This window comes from Chionomys nivalis, chromosome 10, assembly GCF_950005125.1.
Source record: "Chionomys nivalis chromosome 10, mChiNiv1.1, whole genome shotgun sequence".
Taxonomy (NCBI): Eukaryota; Metazoa; Chordata; class Mammalia; order Rodentia; family Cricetidae; genus Chionomys; species Chionomys nivalis.
The window spans coordinates 46,121,066-46,139,791 of record NC_080095.1 but is presented as its reverse complement, the minus strand read 5'-3'; the positions used below and the strand labels follow the sequence as shown (position 1 = coordinate 46,139,791).

Sequence of the window (18,726 nt, the reverse complement as noted above, 5' to 3'; positions counted from 1 at the left end):
TATCGATACTTTGCCACAGTTAAGTGTTGCCACATTTATCTGTGCATGCTAATATGCACATGCTTTACCAAATTACGTGTGAATAAAATTCAGACATGATGCCTCTTTAGTCCCTACTTCAGCGAGCATTTGAAGTAGGGGTAAAATGAGGTTTGTGAGAAGAAATAAGACGTTCTCTTACATAACCTCAGAACAATTATGAAAATCAAGAAATTAACAGTACCATAATACTATTATATAATCTGATTCCAATTAAATTTTGCCAGTTTTTCTAATAATGTTCTTTATAGCAAATGGGGAAAGAATAATTCTTTTGTTCTGATCTGGGATTCAACCCAGACTCATGCATTTCATTTAACAGTGATGTCCCTTTAGACTCCTTGAAGCTAGAACAATTACTCATGTTTTTCTTTGTCTCTCATGGCCTCAATATTTTTGAAGAGCATAGGTCAGTTATTTTCTATAATGACCTTCAATTTTAATTTTTCTGATGTTTCAAAGTGATTTAATTGCTATGCAATTTGTTGGGAATACTTCAAATAAGATGTTGTGTCCCTCACAATATATCAATCATGTCCGTGAGGCCTTTATGTAAATTTCTTCATCACTACTACTTAGGATCACTAGATAGTAGGTTTTTCACTAAGAAATAATATTTTGACTTTGTATTTTATAAGTACCTCATGGTGATATATTTTAACCTGTATAAATACCTTGTTCTTCATTAGGCTTTTCCCTTCTAGTTTTAGTATCTGTTAATGATTTTTGTCTGAAGCAGCTATTAGCATAATGATTGCCAATACAGGCTTTTCTAATTCCACTTATTTTATCCGTTGTAAGTTTGTTAATAAGGAAGAATTCTTAAATAATTTCTTTATTTACATTACTGTCCATGAATTATTTTCATTTAGTTAAATAAATCTGTTGATTTTTGCCATAACTTTGTACCAGGTTTAGTAAAAAAGGAGCCTTGCAGGCTTGCTCTAAGATCTTTTTCCCTATGTTCTTTCTTTATTGAAAAAATGTTGTGAGGGAAGAATAGTAATTTCCCATGGAAACAAACAAGCAAACAAAATAATGAGAGAAAAATTATTCTAGGCTGATAAACATTTCATACTACAGCAAGAAAATATAAAATGATACTGTGTGTTTACTTATCCACAATATTGCCAGTTTTATAAGCAATGCAGCAATGAGTGGGAAGCTGGAAAAAAAAATTTATATACTATCATAAAGAGTTGAAATTGTATCCTATGAATGATAGTGAATCATTGATGTAAGTTACAGAGCTGACATTTTGTGCCAACAGTGCCTTGTGTTATGTAATTGATGCATAGGCCTCTCACGACTGTTTTCCTTTAGTATTTGTTATTCAGCCCTAGAAAATAAGCAGTCTTTTTATCCATGTTTTCTATGTCAGTAATGCTGTGATATGCATTACCTTTGATATTCATGTAGAAAAATTATAAAGTCATGAAATTCAAAACAACATAAGAAATTATAATCTTATTTTTAAGATACCCTGTATTACCTGTTCACTTTCCCAGATTTTCGATTTTCAGAATTACCTCAATGTATGTTTTCTAGACTTAGAGTGGATGGATTGAGACTCCAATCCAGCCACATAAACTTTGACCTATCATTTGCCCTGCCTACCAGATATGCGGGGGTAAAGTGGTGCGAAAATTATGGGGATAGTCAATGTTGGGCTATATAGACACTAACAGAGATTTTAATGTAAGTGAAATTTAAAGTCTTTGAGAGTTGTAAGTTAGTATGTTGCAACTTAGGAGCACATAGCTGTATGATAAATAAACTGCAATGGAACAGGGATAGAATCAGAAGAACAGTTTAGAGGCTCTTCAATCACCAGAACATAAATGATGGGAGTGGTAAGTAGCTATCAGATTGTAGGTATCTTTTAAAGGGAGTTTAGTTAGTGCTCTGACAAAAGGAGAAGAATCAGGAGGTCTCCATTGCTTTGCCCAGTTATTAAACTGGTAAAATGAATAGTTGAGAACTGCAAGAGAAATGAAACATCCTATGGATGGTAATGGAAATTAGAGATTTAAGAGCTTAATTCTGGAAACTTTAGGTTTGAGTTGTCTATTGTATATTTAAGTAAATGTTAGATGATTACTAGCCTGGAAAAATACATTATCTACCAACTCTTAGGTAATATACAAATATAAAGTTGAGGGTAGAGGTTGAGAATAGAGATATAAAATCAGCATTTTTTTCTGTATTTATGATATTAATGCTAAAGGACAAAATAAGATTACATAAGAGTGGATAGCTACATATAATCTTCGGTGACTTTTTACAGGAAAATGAACAGTTCCAATGAATCTTAGATAAATTCATTTTGCTAACTAGTTCGTTAAATATCTAAAGGTTAGTACAATAGTTGAAGATATGAATCCTAAAGCCAGAACTAAGTAGATATTATCCTGGCTCTTTTGTTACCATCTGTGTGACTAAGCAAATATATAAGTCCTATGTAGACTGAGCCTGTTCATTTGTTTCCCAGATGCCCAGATACAAAATGAGCACTCAGAAACTGTATTAATTACAGCACCGGTTGACCAATACCTTAATCATATTTCTAAATAGCTATTACATCTTAAATTAACCCATTCCTATTAGTTTGTATTTTACCCTGAGGCTCATGGTTTACCAGTAAGGTTCTGGCTGGTGGCTCTCATCTTTCTCCTTCAGTGGCTAGAGGTGTCTCTCTGACTCCACCTTCTTTCTCCCGGCATTTAGTTTAGTTTTCCCACCTACCTCTATTCTGCCCTGCTACAGGCACCAAAAGCTTCTTTATTAACCAACGACAACAATAAAACATATTCACAACATACAGAGAGGAATCCCACATCACCTACCCTTTTCTGTCTAATTAAAAAGGAAAGTTTTAATTTTAACATAGTAAAATTACATATAACAAAGCAGTTATCAAGCAAGAATTATAGTTACAATATTTATATCTACTTTACCTTTTATCATAACTAAGGAAACCTATAATTATAACTATCTACTCTTCAACTTCATCTAAGACGCCAGAAGGATATACTATTACCTAAATTAACAGAAAGTGCATTGTAAGCAACTTCCAAAACTCTAGAACTGACAGATACATCTTGCTGCCTGGTCAGTCATCCAAAGTTCTTCTGTAACATTAGGGCATCCATATTCAGCCTACAGACCCATAGTATCTGGCAGACTTTTTCTTTTTTTTTTTTTATTTTATTGAGCTATACATTTTTCACTGTTCCTCTTCTTGGTCTCCATGCTCCCAATTTACTCAGGATATTGTGATATATTTTACTACTTCACATGTAGTTTAGACCCATGTATGTCTCTCTTAGGGTCTTCATTGTTGTCTAGGTTCTCTGGGATTGTGATTTGTAGGCTGGTTTTCTTTGCTTTATGTTTAAAAACCACTTATGAGTGAGTACATGTGATAATTGTCTTTCTGGTCCTGGGTTACCTCACTCAATATGATGTTTTCTAGCTCCATTTATTTGCCCGCAAATTTCAAGATGTCATTTTTTTCTGCTGTATAGTACTCCATTGTGTAAATATACCACATTTTCCTTATCCATTCTTCAGTCAAGGGAAATTTGTTTCCAGGTTCAGGCTATGACAAACAATGCTGCTGTGAACATAATTGAGCACATGTCCTTGTGGTACGATTGAGCATCCTTTTGGTATATACCCAAAAGTGGTATTGTGGGGTCTTGAGGAAGGTTGTTTCCTAATTTTCTGAGAAATTGCCATACTGATATCCACTCCCACCTGCAATGCAGCAGTGTTCCCTTTACCCCCCAACCTCTCCAGCATAAGTTGTCATCAATGGTTTTGATCTTGGCCATTCTTACAGGTGTAAGATGGAATCTCAGAATTGTCTTGATTTGCATTTCTCTGATGACTAAGGATGTTGAACATTTCCTTTAGTGTCTTTCAGCCATTTTAGATTCCTCTGCTGAGAGTTCTATATTTATGTCTGTACTCCTTTTTTTATTGGATTATTTGTTCATTTGATGACCAATTTTTTTGAGTTCTTTATATATTTTGAAGATCAGACCTTTGTCAGATATGGGGTTGATGAAGATCTTTTCACATTATATAGGCTGTCATTTTGTCTTGTTAACCATGTCCTTTGCTTAACAGAAGCTTTTCAGTTTCAGGAAGTCCCATTTATTAATTGTTTCTCTCTGTGTCAGTGTTGCTGGGATTATATTCAGGAAGTGGTCTCCTGTCTGACTGACTATTTCATGAAGCAGGAAATTTGAAGATCTGTTTTGCGTTGTAATGGCAAAGTTCATCAGTTTCTTTCTTCTATGTCCTACAGAATGTCTGCTAGACTCTTTCATGAAGCAGAAACCGTGAAGGACTGTCTCACTTTCTTTAGGCAACTTCAGCAGTCATTTTTCTATGTGTCTTGCATGTCCAGTTCATACAGCATACCATCAAGCAGTCCAGGCAAGAACAGTTTCTTGCCCTAATCGCTAACAAACTCCATAACGAGCTTCTTTGATACCCATCATCCTCTTGAAGTAAATTGGTACTGCCAGAAGCATACATGTCTCAGTGTCAAGAAAAGTCTAAGTTCTTAAAATATTTTAAATGCCATATTCCATAGATCTTTGATAGGTTGTGGAGAAAGGGGTACACTCATCCATTGCTGGTGGGAATGCAAACTTGTGCAACCACTTTGGAAAGCAGTGTGGCGGTTTCTCAGGAAATTCGGGATCAACCTACCCCTGGACCCAGCAATACCACTCTTGGGAATATACCCAAGAGATGCCTTATCATACAACAAAAGTATATGCTCAACTATGTTCATAGCAGCATTGTTTGTAATAGCCAGAACCTGGAAACAACCTAGATGCCCTTCAATGGAAGAATGGATGAAGAAAGTATGGAATATATACATATTAGAGTACTACTCAGCAGTAAAAAACAATGACTTCTTGAATTTTGCATGCAAATGGACGGAAATAGAAAACACTATCCATAGATCTTTGAAATGTTGAAGATTGTCAATCTAACTGAAATGTATCTCTGTATATCTAGGAAGCCTAATGAACATGACTTTATGCTTGACTATAGATTACGATCTATTAACCTGTATTTCTTAATTATACATTATGTTTTTAATGAGCTTCACAAACAATACCTTAATCAAGAGCAGAAATATACATATAACAAAATTTGCCTTAAATTTATGTCAATAAATTAAGATCCATAACAGTGCAAAGCATTCATCTCTATAGTGGACCAATCTAAGCTTCTTTCCTCGGCTGTAAAAAAAACAGTAACAAAACCTTTCTATGACATGGAATTAGTAGTTCATCTAGAATAGTCACTTGACCCATAGTGAACATTCAGTGGCCAGCCAGTATCATTAAATTTCACAAAGTTTTGACATATTTTAATTTCACTTAATGTTCTATAGTCAGAAACAAGAGAAATACTGTTTGACAGGGACACAGAGATTAGAAGTTTGGGTGCTTAAAGTCATTCTTACTTGTTGATGAGTGTTTCAGTGTCTTATTCTCAGTCGATTGTCTCCTGTTTAGGTCACAGTGCTGTAGATATCACCAAGGTGGCTCGAAGACATCGCATGTCTCCTTTTCCTCTGACATCTATGGACAAAGCCTTCATTACAGTCCTGGAGATGACTCCGGTGCTTGGTACAGAAATCATCAATTACCGAGGTACTTCCATATCTATCTTTGTCCTTCAAGAAAGACCAATGCAGCATGAGTGTACCAGTTCCTATAAGAGGGTGCTTACTCACCACTGCCTGTATCAGAGTCTTCCTTCTGCTCCTCTTCTCTGTTAAACTATCATCAACTTAATAATCAGATAGCTTTTGCTTTATAAAAATATGAAGGGCCATCTGTTTTTTATTCTAAATGCCAGAATTCTACCCCTAAAGATGGGGCTGTCGGCACTGAATCAGAAAAATAAGACAATTCTGAGTTCTTTTGATGACTTTTCTATTAGGAGTTGAAAATAACTAATGTCTTATAACCATGTGTTGTAGAAAATTCATGCAGACCATTTCTGTCTTAATTTTCCAGCTTTATAAAGGTACAAAAACACTCTACATGTCCAGAAAACTACATTTTACTTTTTGATAGTTTGGAACTGGTAATATGTAGCATGACATTGTCTTATAATGGTGAGTGCAGAAGCAAGCTGTAGTTCCTAGTCAGCCACATAGCGATTATCATATTGCGGAGCTGTGATATACACTAGATTAGATTAGATAGCAAATGCTTTCTCTCTCCCTTTTTGTAAGATCCTACTATGTGGCCTAGGCTGTCTTTCAATCTTTAATTTTCCAGCAAAAGCCTCCTGGGTGATAAGATTACAGGCATATGCCACCATGCCCCCATTTAAATGCATATTTTTAATTAATGATATTTTCAATTTACAAATATTTATTAGGATATAACATAAGTAGAGAAATCTCTATAGCTAAAAATAACCCAATTTATCCATAGATTATAAAATAATCACTCTGATTTATTTTCTGTTCTACCTAGCTTCTTGTTTTTTTTGGTTTTTTTTTCTCTTAGTTGTAGTGTATTTGGAAAAGTTTATGAAAAGATAATGAAAATGTAGTTGTCTTAGCTTTCAGTCACTATAACAAAATATCTGACATAATTAATTTATAAAGAAAAATGTCTGGTCTTTTTTTGTTTTTTATCTTTGGTGGTGGTGGTGTGGCGGTGGTAATGGTGCTGGTGGTCTTTTGAAACAGTGTCAGTGTATACCTGGCTGGACTGGAACTCACTTTGGAGACCAGGCTGACCTTAAATTCACCTCCTGCGTACTGGGATTAAAGGTGTACATCATCATGCCCAGTTTTCTTTCTTTAAGAAGAAATTCTAATTTATGTCCTGTGACTTTGAGCCTTTAATGAGGCATCACATCATAGTGACAGTTAGTGACAGAACAAACAACTTACCTCATGAACCAGAAAACGAAAAGTGAGAAGGAAAGGAAGAGGCCAGAGTCCCATAATCCTCTCATGAACATACCTTCCCTGGGGACTGAAGTCTGCTACAAGACTCTGCTCTGGAAGGCACATAACATCTCCTAACAGTGCCACCCTGGGTGCACTCGGGCCTTTGGGAACATCCAGCATTAGCACTATAGCAGTGTTGTCCCCGCACTGCAGTAGGTTTCTAGTCAGTGTCCATTTCTAATAACCCGAGAAATTGTATTTTGACATTGAGTTCCAGCAGACTAAGCTCCTGAGCACTTCTAGATAATATACTTATGACCACGCCCACCTCCCCAAAAGTTATACTTGATATTTTCTAAGTGAAATATAGTTCTTAGTTATTTTTATGAAGACAGAAACAACACAAAATAATTTAAGTTTTGGGTGATAGTTCCATCAGGAAATGCTTACTATACAAGCATGAAGATATGTGTTCAATTCCCAAGACTCATGTAAAAAGCCAAGCATGTTAGCGTGTGCTTGTAAACCCGGTGTTGGGGAGATGCAGACACTCCCCTAAGACTCACTTGTCATCCACCTTGCCCTATTTGGTGAACTTGGGGTCCTTATGAGCAACGCTGTCTCAAAAAACAAGGTAGATGGTTTATGGGGAATACCATCCAACATTATCCTCTTGCCTCCAGACACACGTGCACATTCACACATAGAAATAATTGTCTAAGTAAAGAATTTTATTCATAAACCCTTAAAACTGGCATATTTAAACTGCAATGAACATTAGAGAATAGTTATACAACATCCTAATTTTTCTGCCCAAAAACTCAGACTCAAGAACAGAAAAGGAATAGGAGTAAGGTATTAAGACTTTGTTACATAATAGATCTCCTGGTCCAACATTAAAATATCTTTAATAATGGTAGCTGGCATAACAGATGATGTTAAAGACCTAAAATTAGTGAAATAGTAGGTGCCATGTGTAAGCTCCTTTGTCCTGGTCCTCTTTAGACAAAAATAGAGATTAAGCAGCTTCCACTTATCCTACTCCTTTTACTCACGTTCTTTTAGGCTTAAAGGTTTTCTGTTGTTTTTGTTTCACTCTCTGGTAAAGGAAATGAAAGTTAGGAAATTCACTAAAGAAATTGTCAGAAATCATGTAATTCAGAAATCAGCATTAATGAAATTATTTACTGTTAAATACAGAATATTCAGTTGTTCATTGATATCAATGTGACCCAAGATACATTTAGAAAATACAAATGTAAACTTAAACTATTAAAAATTTTAATACATTTATAACAAGACTTAATTATCAGTTCTGCGCTCTTGTAATTTCAAAGGCCTTTACCTTAACATTGGTTTCTTAGAGAAATCAAATTATGTGTTCCAATTCACATTTACACAGAAATCTCAGGAAAAAGATTTGGAAGTGACCATTTTGTTTTCCACCAGGAGAAAAGTACTTCCCCTCATGTGCTTTCTTCTCTTCATTTCTTCACCAAGGCAGATAGATCAGCCTCAGTTAATAACCTGCCTGAGTGCCAAGTGTTTCAGAGATAATGGATCAAACACAACCATTTTTAATACCCAAGAGTATTATAATTTTACCTAGACATTTTAGTTAGGTGTTACTCAGTTTCTTCAGCAAGAATAGACTTAAGACTAAGCCTCTATTAAGATGGGTGCTGTCTAAAGTCATATGTAAGGAGAGATAAGTTGCCGTTGAGAGCAGAGCAGAGTGAAGTCCCCAGAGCTTCTCTTCTCCTTATTGGATCTTTTGTAAGCTTGCCTTCTTTTGTCAATTCATTTACAAGCATTGTTTGCCCCTTTTCATATTTTATATATTTATTTTGTAAGATTTTATATAGTTCAGTAATTCAAGTGCCGTCTATAAGTGAGTTTGTTATCTGTTGTCACTGCCCAGATCTTACTTAAGCTACAAATTCTAACACTATATTCATACATATCTCTTATTATAAGGTTTCATGACAGAATTTATTTTTCCCACCTTTCTAGCAGTACTTTTCCTTCTACAGCCTCTTGCATACATTCCTGATCGCCATCCCATTGCCACTGTTTTTGTTTGTTTGTTTGTTTGTTTGTTTGTTTGTTAGGTTTTAGGGGGTTATTTTGGTCTTTACTAACTTTGTGGATTATTCTTTCTGGTTTTTTTTGGTTTTGGTTGTTTGTTTGCTTGCTTGCTTGCTTGCTTGCTTGCTTACTTGAAGACAGGGTTTCTCTTTTTAACATCTCTTGGCTGTCCTAGAACTTAGAGCAGATCCGCCTGCCTCTGCCTCCCAGGCGCACACTACCACAGCCCAGCATCTTTGTGGATTATTGTAAAAAGTTCCTTCCAGTTCACAATCACTCCAATCTGTTCTCCAGTTTGATGAGAATAATCTGTTCAAACGGAGATTGTGTTTTTAAAACTCCCTACATAGAATTTCTCTTTTTTAAACAATGACATTGTCTACCTAACCGATTTATTTTTTAGTAGTAAATTTTGTTGTTTGACCATTTCATGGATGTATAAAATGCTCTCCAGTTACTTTTCCTCCTACCCTCCTTAACAAATCTGATAGGTTTTGTTTTCATTATCATTCCTCGTGGATTTTTTAAATTTCCTCTCTGATATCCTATGTGACCTACTGTTCACTCAAATATGTATTATTCTCCAAGAATCTTGTGATATCTGTAGTTTTGTTATTGTTAATTTCAAATTTTATTCTATTATGATGATGATGATGTTATTGTTGAAACTTGATTTGTGTGCTGTTATATGATTGATTTTAGAAAACATTCCCAGTGCTACTGAGAAAAATGTGTATTCCCTGTCTGTTGGTTTGAATATTCTGTTTTATCAAGTCTAGTTGATCCATAATATATTTTAGCTTTGACGTTTCTTTGCTTTAGTTCAGAAGACCTATCTAAGTATGAGAATAAAGAATTGAAAACCCCTGCTATTATTGTGTCAGAACCTATGTGGTCTTCTATGCCATACAGTGTTTGTGTTATGAAATTAGGGGCTTCTTTTGAGTTTCTTCTAATAAGTCTTTGTTTAAAGTCTACTTTATCAGCATAAATGTAACTAAATCTGCTTGTCTGTTTTCTATCTGCTTATAATTCCTTTTCCATATGAGTTTTGAGGGTTTGTTGAATTTTGCTTCCATTTTACTGTGCATTTACTTTGAATAATGTTCTGTCAAGATTTTGAATAGATTCCCTTAATCAATGCATTGGTTTGTTTCAATATCCTGCATGATGATTAATTTTTTTAAAAAGCAAGACTCTGATTTCTTTCTCAGGATTTGCAGTTTTCTCTGTAGTTCTGGATACTCACAGGAGAACTGGCCAGTTGTGGATAGGTGGTCACTGTGTTGTCACTGTATTATCTTTGTGTTTCTTTATTGTGTTTTACATGTCCATTGGATTGTATTTGTCTTTTCATTTTGACTTCCCCTTCTGAGTCTATTGGGATATTTTGTTCTCTGGAAATATATCTGCTTGATTCTCAGCAGTGGAAACTGGTGAAATTTGGTGTCGATAGTCAAGTAGAGTAACTAAGATGGTCTTGTTTTGACTGTGCCATCAAGACCAAGGATAGGATTGTACACTAAGCACCAAGGCACAAATGAAGTAAAACTCTTAGTCACCCCTTCAAATCAGTGAACCTGATTGGAACAGAATACCAAATATCAGACCAACCAAAGTCAGAATTACAGGTTCAAAGTAACCCATTGAACCACAACAGTATGGTCTGGATTCTGAAGTGACAATTAGAACCTCAGAAGTTGGAACCACAATGCCACATTGACTCTAAAGATCATGGTAACTAAAGCTTCCATTTTCAAGGGACCCTGAGAACACTAAAGGAGAAACACATATATCTAAGTCTCGACTGCCAGTATATTCCGTTTTCACTTGTTCTAAGTGAAGTGCTACCTACTTACAAACAACTCCTTGTATGGTGGTTTGTCTGGTCTTTGCTTGTAACTTTTCTCTTTTTTTTCTACAAATATGGTCAACTGAAATCTTTCCCTTTAGATGCATTTATTATTTCAGTCCATGAACCACACTATACCTCTAAAATGTGTGCAGCTCACTATATTCTTAGGTTTCTGCATCCTAATACAGCCATTATCTTTATTCTCCTTCCTGCATTCCTCTACTATTAACATAGCATCATGAATATTCAGAAAAAAACTGTGGTTCATGTCTTAGGCAGGACAAAGTGAGTTGGCATGAAATGTCATCATGGTATAATCCCTACTCCCTTTCCTCCCGAAAAGACTCTCTGAGCTCAAAGCAGTGCCTCTCTGTGGATTTCTGCCTCTGCTTCCATCAGTTACTGGATAGAGTATCTTGGATGACAGCTTATGTTGAAGAGGAGTAAGGGGAACATTCCTCCACTGCTGGGGGGGAATGCAAACTGGAACAGCCACTTTGGAAATGAGTATGGTGGTTTCTTAGAAAATTGACAATCAATCTACCTCAAAATTCAGCTATAACAATTTTAGGCATATACCCAAAGGATGCACAATTGTACCACAAGGACGCTTGCTCAACTATGTTCATAGCAGCATTATTCATAATAGCCAGAACCTGGAAATAACCTAGATGACCTCAATTGAAGAATGACTAAGGAAAATGTGGTATACTTACACAATGGAATACTTCTCAACTATAAAATATGATGACCTCATGAAATTTGCAGGCACATGGATGGAACTAGAAAAAGCCATTCATAGTAAGGTAACCCAGACCCAGAAAGACAAACTTTTTGTATAATTTTCTTTCCACCAAAGTTTGACCAACCTCACCTCCTCAGATCTAAGTGTGACCCATTTACCAGTAACATCTTATTAACCTAACCTGGGTTCAGCAGGATTTCTATTATTTAGTGCAAAAGGTGATTAGTGGCTATTGATTGAAGCATTCTTCTGTGAGCTCAAAAACATTTTAGAAACTTTTAAAAACTATTGTGATTTTCTAGCTATATAGGTGATATTTTTCAACTATCATATATAAAATGACTATTAATGCATAATAAACTGGTGATAAAATAAACCTCATATTTTATGATATAAACCATACCACTTTAACTTACTTACCAAATTGGCAAGTTATGAGCATCTTTAGATGGGAAAATACAAATGTACACCTTAACTAGCATTTTGAATAAGCTATATGTTTATTTCATAAGCACAGAAACTTTGTGTTCTTCCATAAACAGACTTCAGGATTAACCACAAATTCATTATTGTGCTAGTATTTTCCAAAGGATATCTTTACTCTAAATTCTTCAGTCTTTCAAAGTCTGTACATATGAATACTTAAATAAGATCTACAATGAACCAAAATTTTGTCTAATCTTTCAATGGAAGAAGTGGAAAACAAATTATATTAAAATAGCCACAAGATCATTGAATATATGAAATGTTTTATTGTCTAATAATCAGTTGTAAGTATGTTAAACTCACTTTAAAAGCTATTTTAAATTATATAGAGACTCAAATCTATACATGATTGCCCTTTTCTGGTAGCTGTCAGTCCTTGGTCTTGATATTATGTCTACCAATGGTCATTTGGCCAAGTAAGTATATATGTCAAGACTGTCTTCTCAGCTGTGAGTGAGCACAGTATATCAATAGTCTATCACATACATTAGGTATAACCGTGGTTTTTAAGTGGTACAATTTCAGGGCTATCACAAAAGACATCAGTAAACTTTTCAAATGATCAGTTAGCATATAAAATAATGAATTCTATTGTGGCAGTATATACATAAATATTATGTATATACTATTGTACTTTGCTCATATTCCCATCAACCAGCCTTTGCCCACTGGCCCCATCTTCCTGTTCCCTGTTTCCCTCAGCTTTCATATATTTTATGTATATTGTTCAGTCTAAAGTCCACATATAAGAGAAAGCATATGATAATTGGTCTCACCCTACCATTGGATCCTCTTGTCTTCTTCTGACCTCTTTCTTGCCTTTAAACCCCTTCTTTCTCTCAATAGTCACTATTTTATTTTCATAGAATAAATATATTGAGGGTGTATTTTTAATCTTGATTCCACATATAAGAAAAATATGTAATATTTGTCTTTCTGTGTCTGGATATTTAAAGCAGCTCACTTAACCTGTTGATATTCAGTTCTATTCAGTTGAATATAAACATCTGAAAATGATGTAATTTCTTTTTACAGCTTAATAAAACTCCATTTTGTTTACATACCATATTTTCTTTATGTTTTTATCTGTTAATGAACATCTAAACTGGTTCTACATTAGGCTACTGTAATAGTGCTGCAGTGAACTGGTATGCAAGCATTCCCACTGATTGCTCAACTCAGTAACAGAGTAACAAAGCTGGATCACATGTTAGACTTTAAGGAAGATGGTGATTTTTATGGTTGCTGCATCATTTTACACTTTCACCCCTTCTTCTTACCAACATTTGTTCCATGTGTTCCTGGGGATGGCCATTCTGACTGAGGTGACATAGGACCTCTGAGTAATTTTAATTTTCTGTTTATTTCTCTTGCCCATTTATTGATGGATTGTTTCTTCTGGTATTTAATATTTTTAGTTCTTTGTGTATTATATGCCTTGATCTGATGTCATCTATATAGCTGAGGAAGATTTTCTTTCATTCTTTAGACCATCTCATCAGTCTACTGATGTTTCCTTTCTTTTGCAGATTTTTAATTTCTTCAGCTTCAGGACAAGAAAGATTATTCAGTAGTTAAGAGTGTTTGCTGCTCTTCCAGAGAACCCAAATTTAATTCACAGGACACACATCAGGCAGCTCACAACCTCCTGTAACTACTGTTCCAGAGGATCCAGTGCCCTCTGCAGGCCTACACAGGCACCTGGACACAGGTGGCATACACTCACATTAATTCACATGCATTCACAGGAATAAAAATAAAATAATTGTATGCAGTCCCATTTATGAATTACTTCTCTTATTTCTAAATTTGGAGTCTTACTCAAAAGTCTTTGCCTATGCCTTTTGTCTCAAGATTAAAGGCTTTCATTAAAGTCTTTGATCTATTTTGAATTGAGTTTTAGACAGGGTGAGAAAGAACCATCTAATTTTGTTATTCTAAATATGGATATCCAGTTTTCCCAATACCTTTTACGTGAAGAAACTATCTTTTTCTCCACTATATATTTTTAGCTACTTTGTAAGAAAAGGGGAGGGGCGATGGCTATAGTTGTTAGTAAGTTTATTTGGGGTTCTTTATTCTGTTCCATCAGTTGTTTATCTATATTTGCACCAGTACAATACTGTTTTACAACATGGCTTCATAGCATAATTTGAAATCAGGTATTGTGAATCCTCCAGCACTGTTCTTGCCTAACATGCTTTGTCTATTGAGGTTTGTTGTAGTGGCAGTGGTGGTGGCTTTGGTTTTCTCTGGGGTTTGTTTGTTTGTTTGTTTTAGGGGGTTGATTTGGGTGTGTAATTTCATGTGGCTTTTAGAATTGTTTTTCTGTTTTCATTAAAAATAACACTGTGATAAAGATGGGGACTGCACTGAATCTGCAGTGCAGTCATTCACTTTCTATTCCTGAGCTGAGGGTCTTCCCATCTTCTCATGTCTTTTCAGTTTCTATGTTCACTGTTTAAGTTTTTCCTTGTAGAGGCCTTCCAACTCCTGGGTAGTTTTATTTCTAGGAATTTTATGCTAAAGTATAGACAATTTTCTTGATATACTTCTCAGGAAGCTGATTATTGGCATAGAAAAACTATTTTTAATGTTGATTGTTTTATTTTTTTTTACTACTTTGCTGAAGTTGTTTGAAGTTGTGACTAGCAGAGGATTGGGTTTGGATTCCCAGCATCCAGGTGGTGACTCACAGCAATCCATATCCTCAATTCCAGGGGAACTAATAGGCAGGTACATGGGACAAAGCAAAACTTTCATGCACATAAAGTAAAATAAGTGAATCCTTAAAATGTATAAAAAAAATAAAGCACTAATACTTGGGCAACTAAGATATTTGTTATTCAGTTATCAGGTGGAAAATTGAATCAGATATGAGTTTCCTGTTAAAACCTAAGAAGACTACTCTGTTTTTATAGGCAGTTACCCTGCGTTTGTCTTCTTCCAGCGCAAGTGAGCTTATCCCAGAAAGCAGATTGTTAGAGCATATGCTAATTAATTTTGTTTTTTAATTCACTTATATTTTAAGTCACTGTGAGATCTGCAGATATCTGTATTAAGTCTTTCAAACAACCTAATAAGTGCTAAGTCCCTGACTTCTAGGACTGTGGGTAGGGGCTTGTGAACCCTGAACCTGTTCCATGCTGGAATGTTGACTGGCTTCATCTTGTGCATGTCTTCCACAGCTGCTGTGAGGTCTTAAGTGCTGTAGTTGTGTCAGCACCCTTGTTGTGTCCAGAAAACAATCTGCCTGAAGCTCTCCAGCCTCTTGCTCTTTGTTCTGCCTCCTCTTCCATGATATCCCTGAGCTTTATGAGGAGGACTTATGATATAGATGTCCCATTTATGGTTGAGTACAAATACTTATTCTCTGTACTTTGACCAATACATATTACTGAATTTTGGGAGGATTAAGTGATACTTAGTGCATGATACTACTTAGTAACTTAAAAATGTTGGTAAACATTTATTAGCTATCAATGGACTTGCTAATGGCCAGCTTCCCCCCCCCCAAAAAAAAAATGTAATCCTGTGATAACTTTGCTTATTGGCCATTATTAATTAATATTTAAGATCCCAGCAAAGACATTCTCTTAGTATATAAATTGATATAGATTATAAGGAGCCACTTCTGGAGGTTAATTATGATCCTGGCTCAATATTAATGACTACCTATATTTTCTAGTTCTTTTAGGAGCTGACATTATAGCAAGGCTTGGTGACACATGCATATATAGTCCTACCATTCAGAGGTGAAGCAGGGGAAAGTGAGTTCAAGTGCAGTCTGGGCTACATGGGAAGACACTGTACCTCCCTATTCCCCACCCCTACCTCCAAAAGAAAAAAGTATGTGTGAATAGAATTCACCTATGGTCTCACCACTTATCCTTGTCTTGGAAAGTATAGATCCAGAAGAGATTCAACTCCTGGACATATATGAAGCTAAAATCTACCCATTTCTCCCTTCCAAGGTTCAATGATCTATAGTAAGAGCTAGTATCTCTATAAATTAGAGTTTAAAAGTTAAAAAAAAAAAAAAAACTATACTTCTGGGCCCTTCATGGCTAAAGTCAAACCCCAGTGGAAACAAAGGATGTTATAAAGTATGAGAATGCCTATGTCAATCAAATCCTGTTACTCGTCTTGATTTTATTCTCACTAAAGAATTTAGGGAGCCAGGCAGTGGCAGTGCATGCCTTTAATCCCAGCACTCCAGTTGGGAAGCAAAGGCAGGTGGATTTCTGAGTTTGAGGTCAGCCTGGTCTACAGAGAGAGTTCCAGGAAAACCAGAACTACACAGAAAAATCCTGTCTCAAAAAAAAAAAAAAAAATCTAGGGAGTTGCTCATGAATCCATTTGAATTATGCCATGCATTATTGATACACTTCTTGACATTCAATCACTTGAGTTAATGAAGCCAAAACCAAAGGTTAACATTCAAATGAAGTGATTTGGAAGCTCCTTACTTTTCTTACCTTTATCCTTTCAGGACAGAAAAGAAAGCTTATGCTTGTAAGAATGGCATGTTTTAATGTATTAAAGCTACAACTTGGAACTGTTGCGAAGAAAAAAACTGTAACAGTAACTAAAAGACATAACTAACATTTTAAAGTAACAACCTTTATGTTTTCATGTAGATCATAATATTTATATATATATTTGTATGTTAATTTAGTTAAAATTATATAGTGCATGTACCATTTTACATGTTTTAAAATATATCTTTTAAATAATGTTTCATTTGTTCATGAATATTCTTTATAAATGTTACTTTAGTCACATATTTTATCTTAAGAATAATGTCACTGTTTATTTAAATATATTATTGATCTTTTGCTTTTTTTCTATATTTACTAATATAGCAATTCTGAAATAAAAATCTACATGAAAATAAATTTAATTCTTAAGATACAATACTAGAAGGGAAATTTTGGGCTAGTGAATATGAAAATGTTTAAATTGGTTTTACTTCTTGAAGAATATCATATTTGAGTTCCCAGAGAGTTAATGATGTATCTTCTGAATACATCTTTTCTGACTGTATATACCAATTTGCATTTTGATAATTTCTGTAACCATCACTAGAAGTTGACTATATGTGATTCTTAGGAACTAGGATGCATCGCTTCTTTCTGTCTGCTGTTCCTTGGGATGGCAATCCAAAGGTCTGGCTGAGCCCATTTACAAGATATAGCGCAAGCGCTGTGCCTGTCTGTGTATGACTGATTGCTTACCCACTAACTCCATTGTTTGTATTTCTTCTTTTCTTCCAGATGGAATGGGGCGAGTCCTTGCTCAAGATGTATATGCAAAAGACAACCTACCCCCATTCCCAGCATCAGTAAAGGATGGCTATGCTGTTCGAGGTAAATATGTTAGTTTTCTTAAGTGTCTTCAGACTCATATATTTTTCCACATTTTTGTCATAATCCATATACCTGATTACTTTTATATCTATTCTCAATTAATTGTCACCAGTAAACTTGCTAATATTTTTGACACAATCTTGTATTGTATATATATATATATATATATATATATATATTGTATTATATAGTCCTATGAAAATTATTCATTACAAATATATACATAGATATCAAATTAAAAACACCATTACTTTTCTGGGGATGTGGCTCAGAGAAACTGCCTAGCATGTACAAGGCTGTAGGTTCTCTGAAACCACAAAAACAAAAAATACTGTTACTATAGCTTCTACTTTTAGCCTCTTCACATACCAGAAAGCAGACAGCCTAGTGCTGGATTTCTTCCATATTTGCTAGTTGAAAACATCTAAATGGTCCCAGGAAAAATGAACTGATTAAACACAGGGTTTAAATATGAAAGTCTGTTCCCTTGTTTCAAACTTAAACATCAGTAAAGGGTGATGAAATGCAGGCATGACTGTAACCTCTAGTTCTCTCTGGAAGAAGCCATAGTTCAGAGTCAGAGCTCCAGAACCCAAGATTGTAATAACAGCTCACCCTCAGGGTTGCCTAAAATTGTCTAAAACTTAAAATCAAATTCTAAATAACAGTTGCATGCCTAGAATCTGATCTAATAACCCAGAATTAAAAAATATAGCTAAATTGCTTTAAAATTCTGATTTGATTTTTTTACTTTATTTTTCTGTGCATAATATGGTATTTTACAGTAGGCATACACTGTGATATGATTCCATTGAGATAACTAGCATGTGAATTATCTCACATAATGTAATGAAAATACCCAACATCTATCTTCTTAGCAATTTTCAAAAAACAATACATTGGCTGGGCAGTGGTGGCATACATCTTTAATCCCAGCACTTGGGAGGCAAAAGCAGGTGGATCTTTGTGATTTCAAGACGAACCTGGTCTACACAGTAAGTTTCAGAACAGCCAGGGATGTTACACAGAGAAACCCTATCTAAAATATATATATATATATATATTGTTATTGGTTATTAACTCAATTAAAAAATAGTCTAAAAATATTTCTCAGCTTCAGGGTTATTTAAAATACAGCTCTTTTTTTATTTTGTTTTTAACTTTTTCCATACAATATATTTTGATCATGTTTTCTCCT

At 34.9% G+C, this 18,726-nt stretch overlaps 1 protein-coding gene across 15 annotated transcripts in view; it reads left to right on the top strand.

The window, feature by feature from the left end:
- Positions 1 to 18,726, top strand: part of Gphn (gephyrin) — a 334,228-nt gene that overhangs the window by 250,007 nt on the left and 65,495 nt on the right. For all 15 annotated transcript variants that reach the window (XM_057782362.1, XM_057782360.1, XM_057782359.1 and 12 more), the window contains 2 exons: positions 5,586 to 5,723; positions 17,436 to 17,528. In XM_057782362.1, coding sequence (XP_057638345.1) covers positions 5,586 to 5,723; positions 17,436 to 17,528 — 231 coding nt within the window. The remainder of the gene's footprint in view (positions 1 to 5,585; positions 5,724 to 17,435; positions 17,529 to 18,726) is intronic.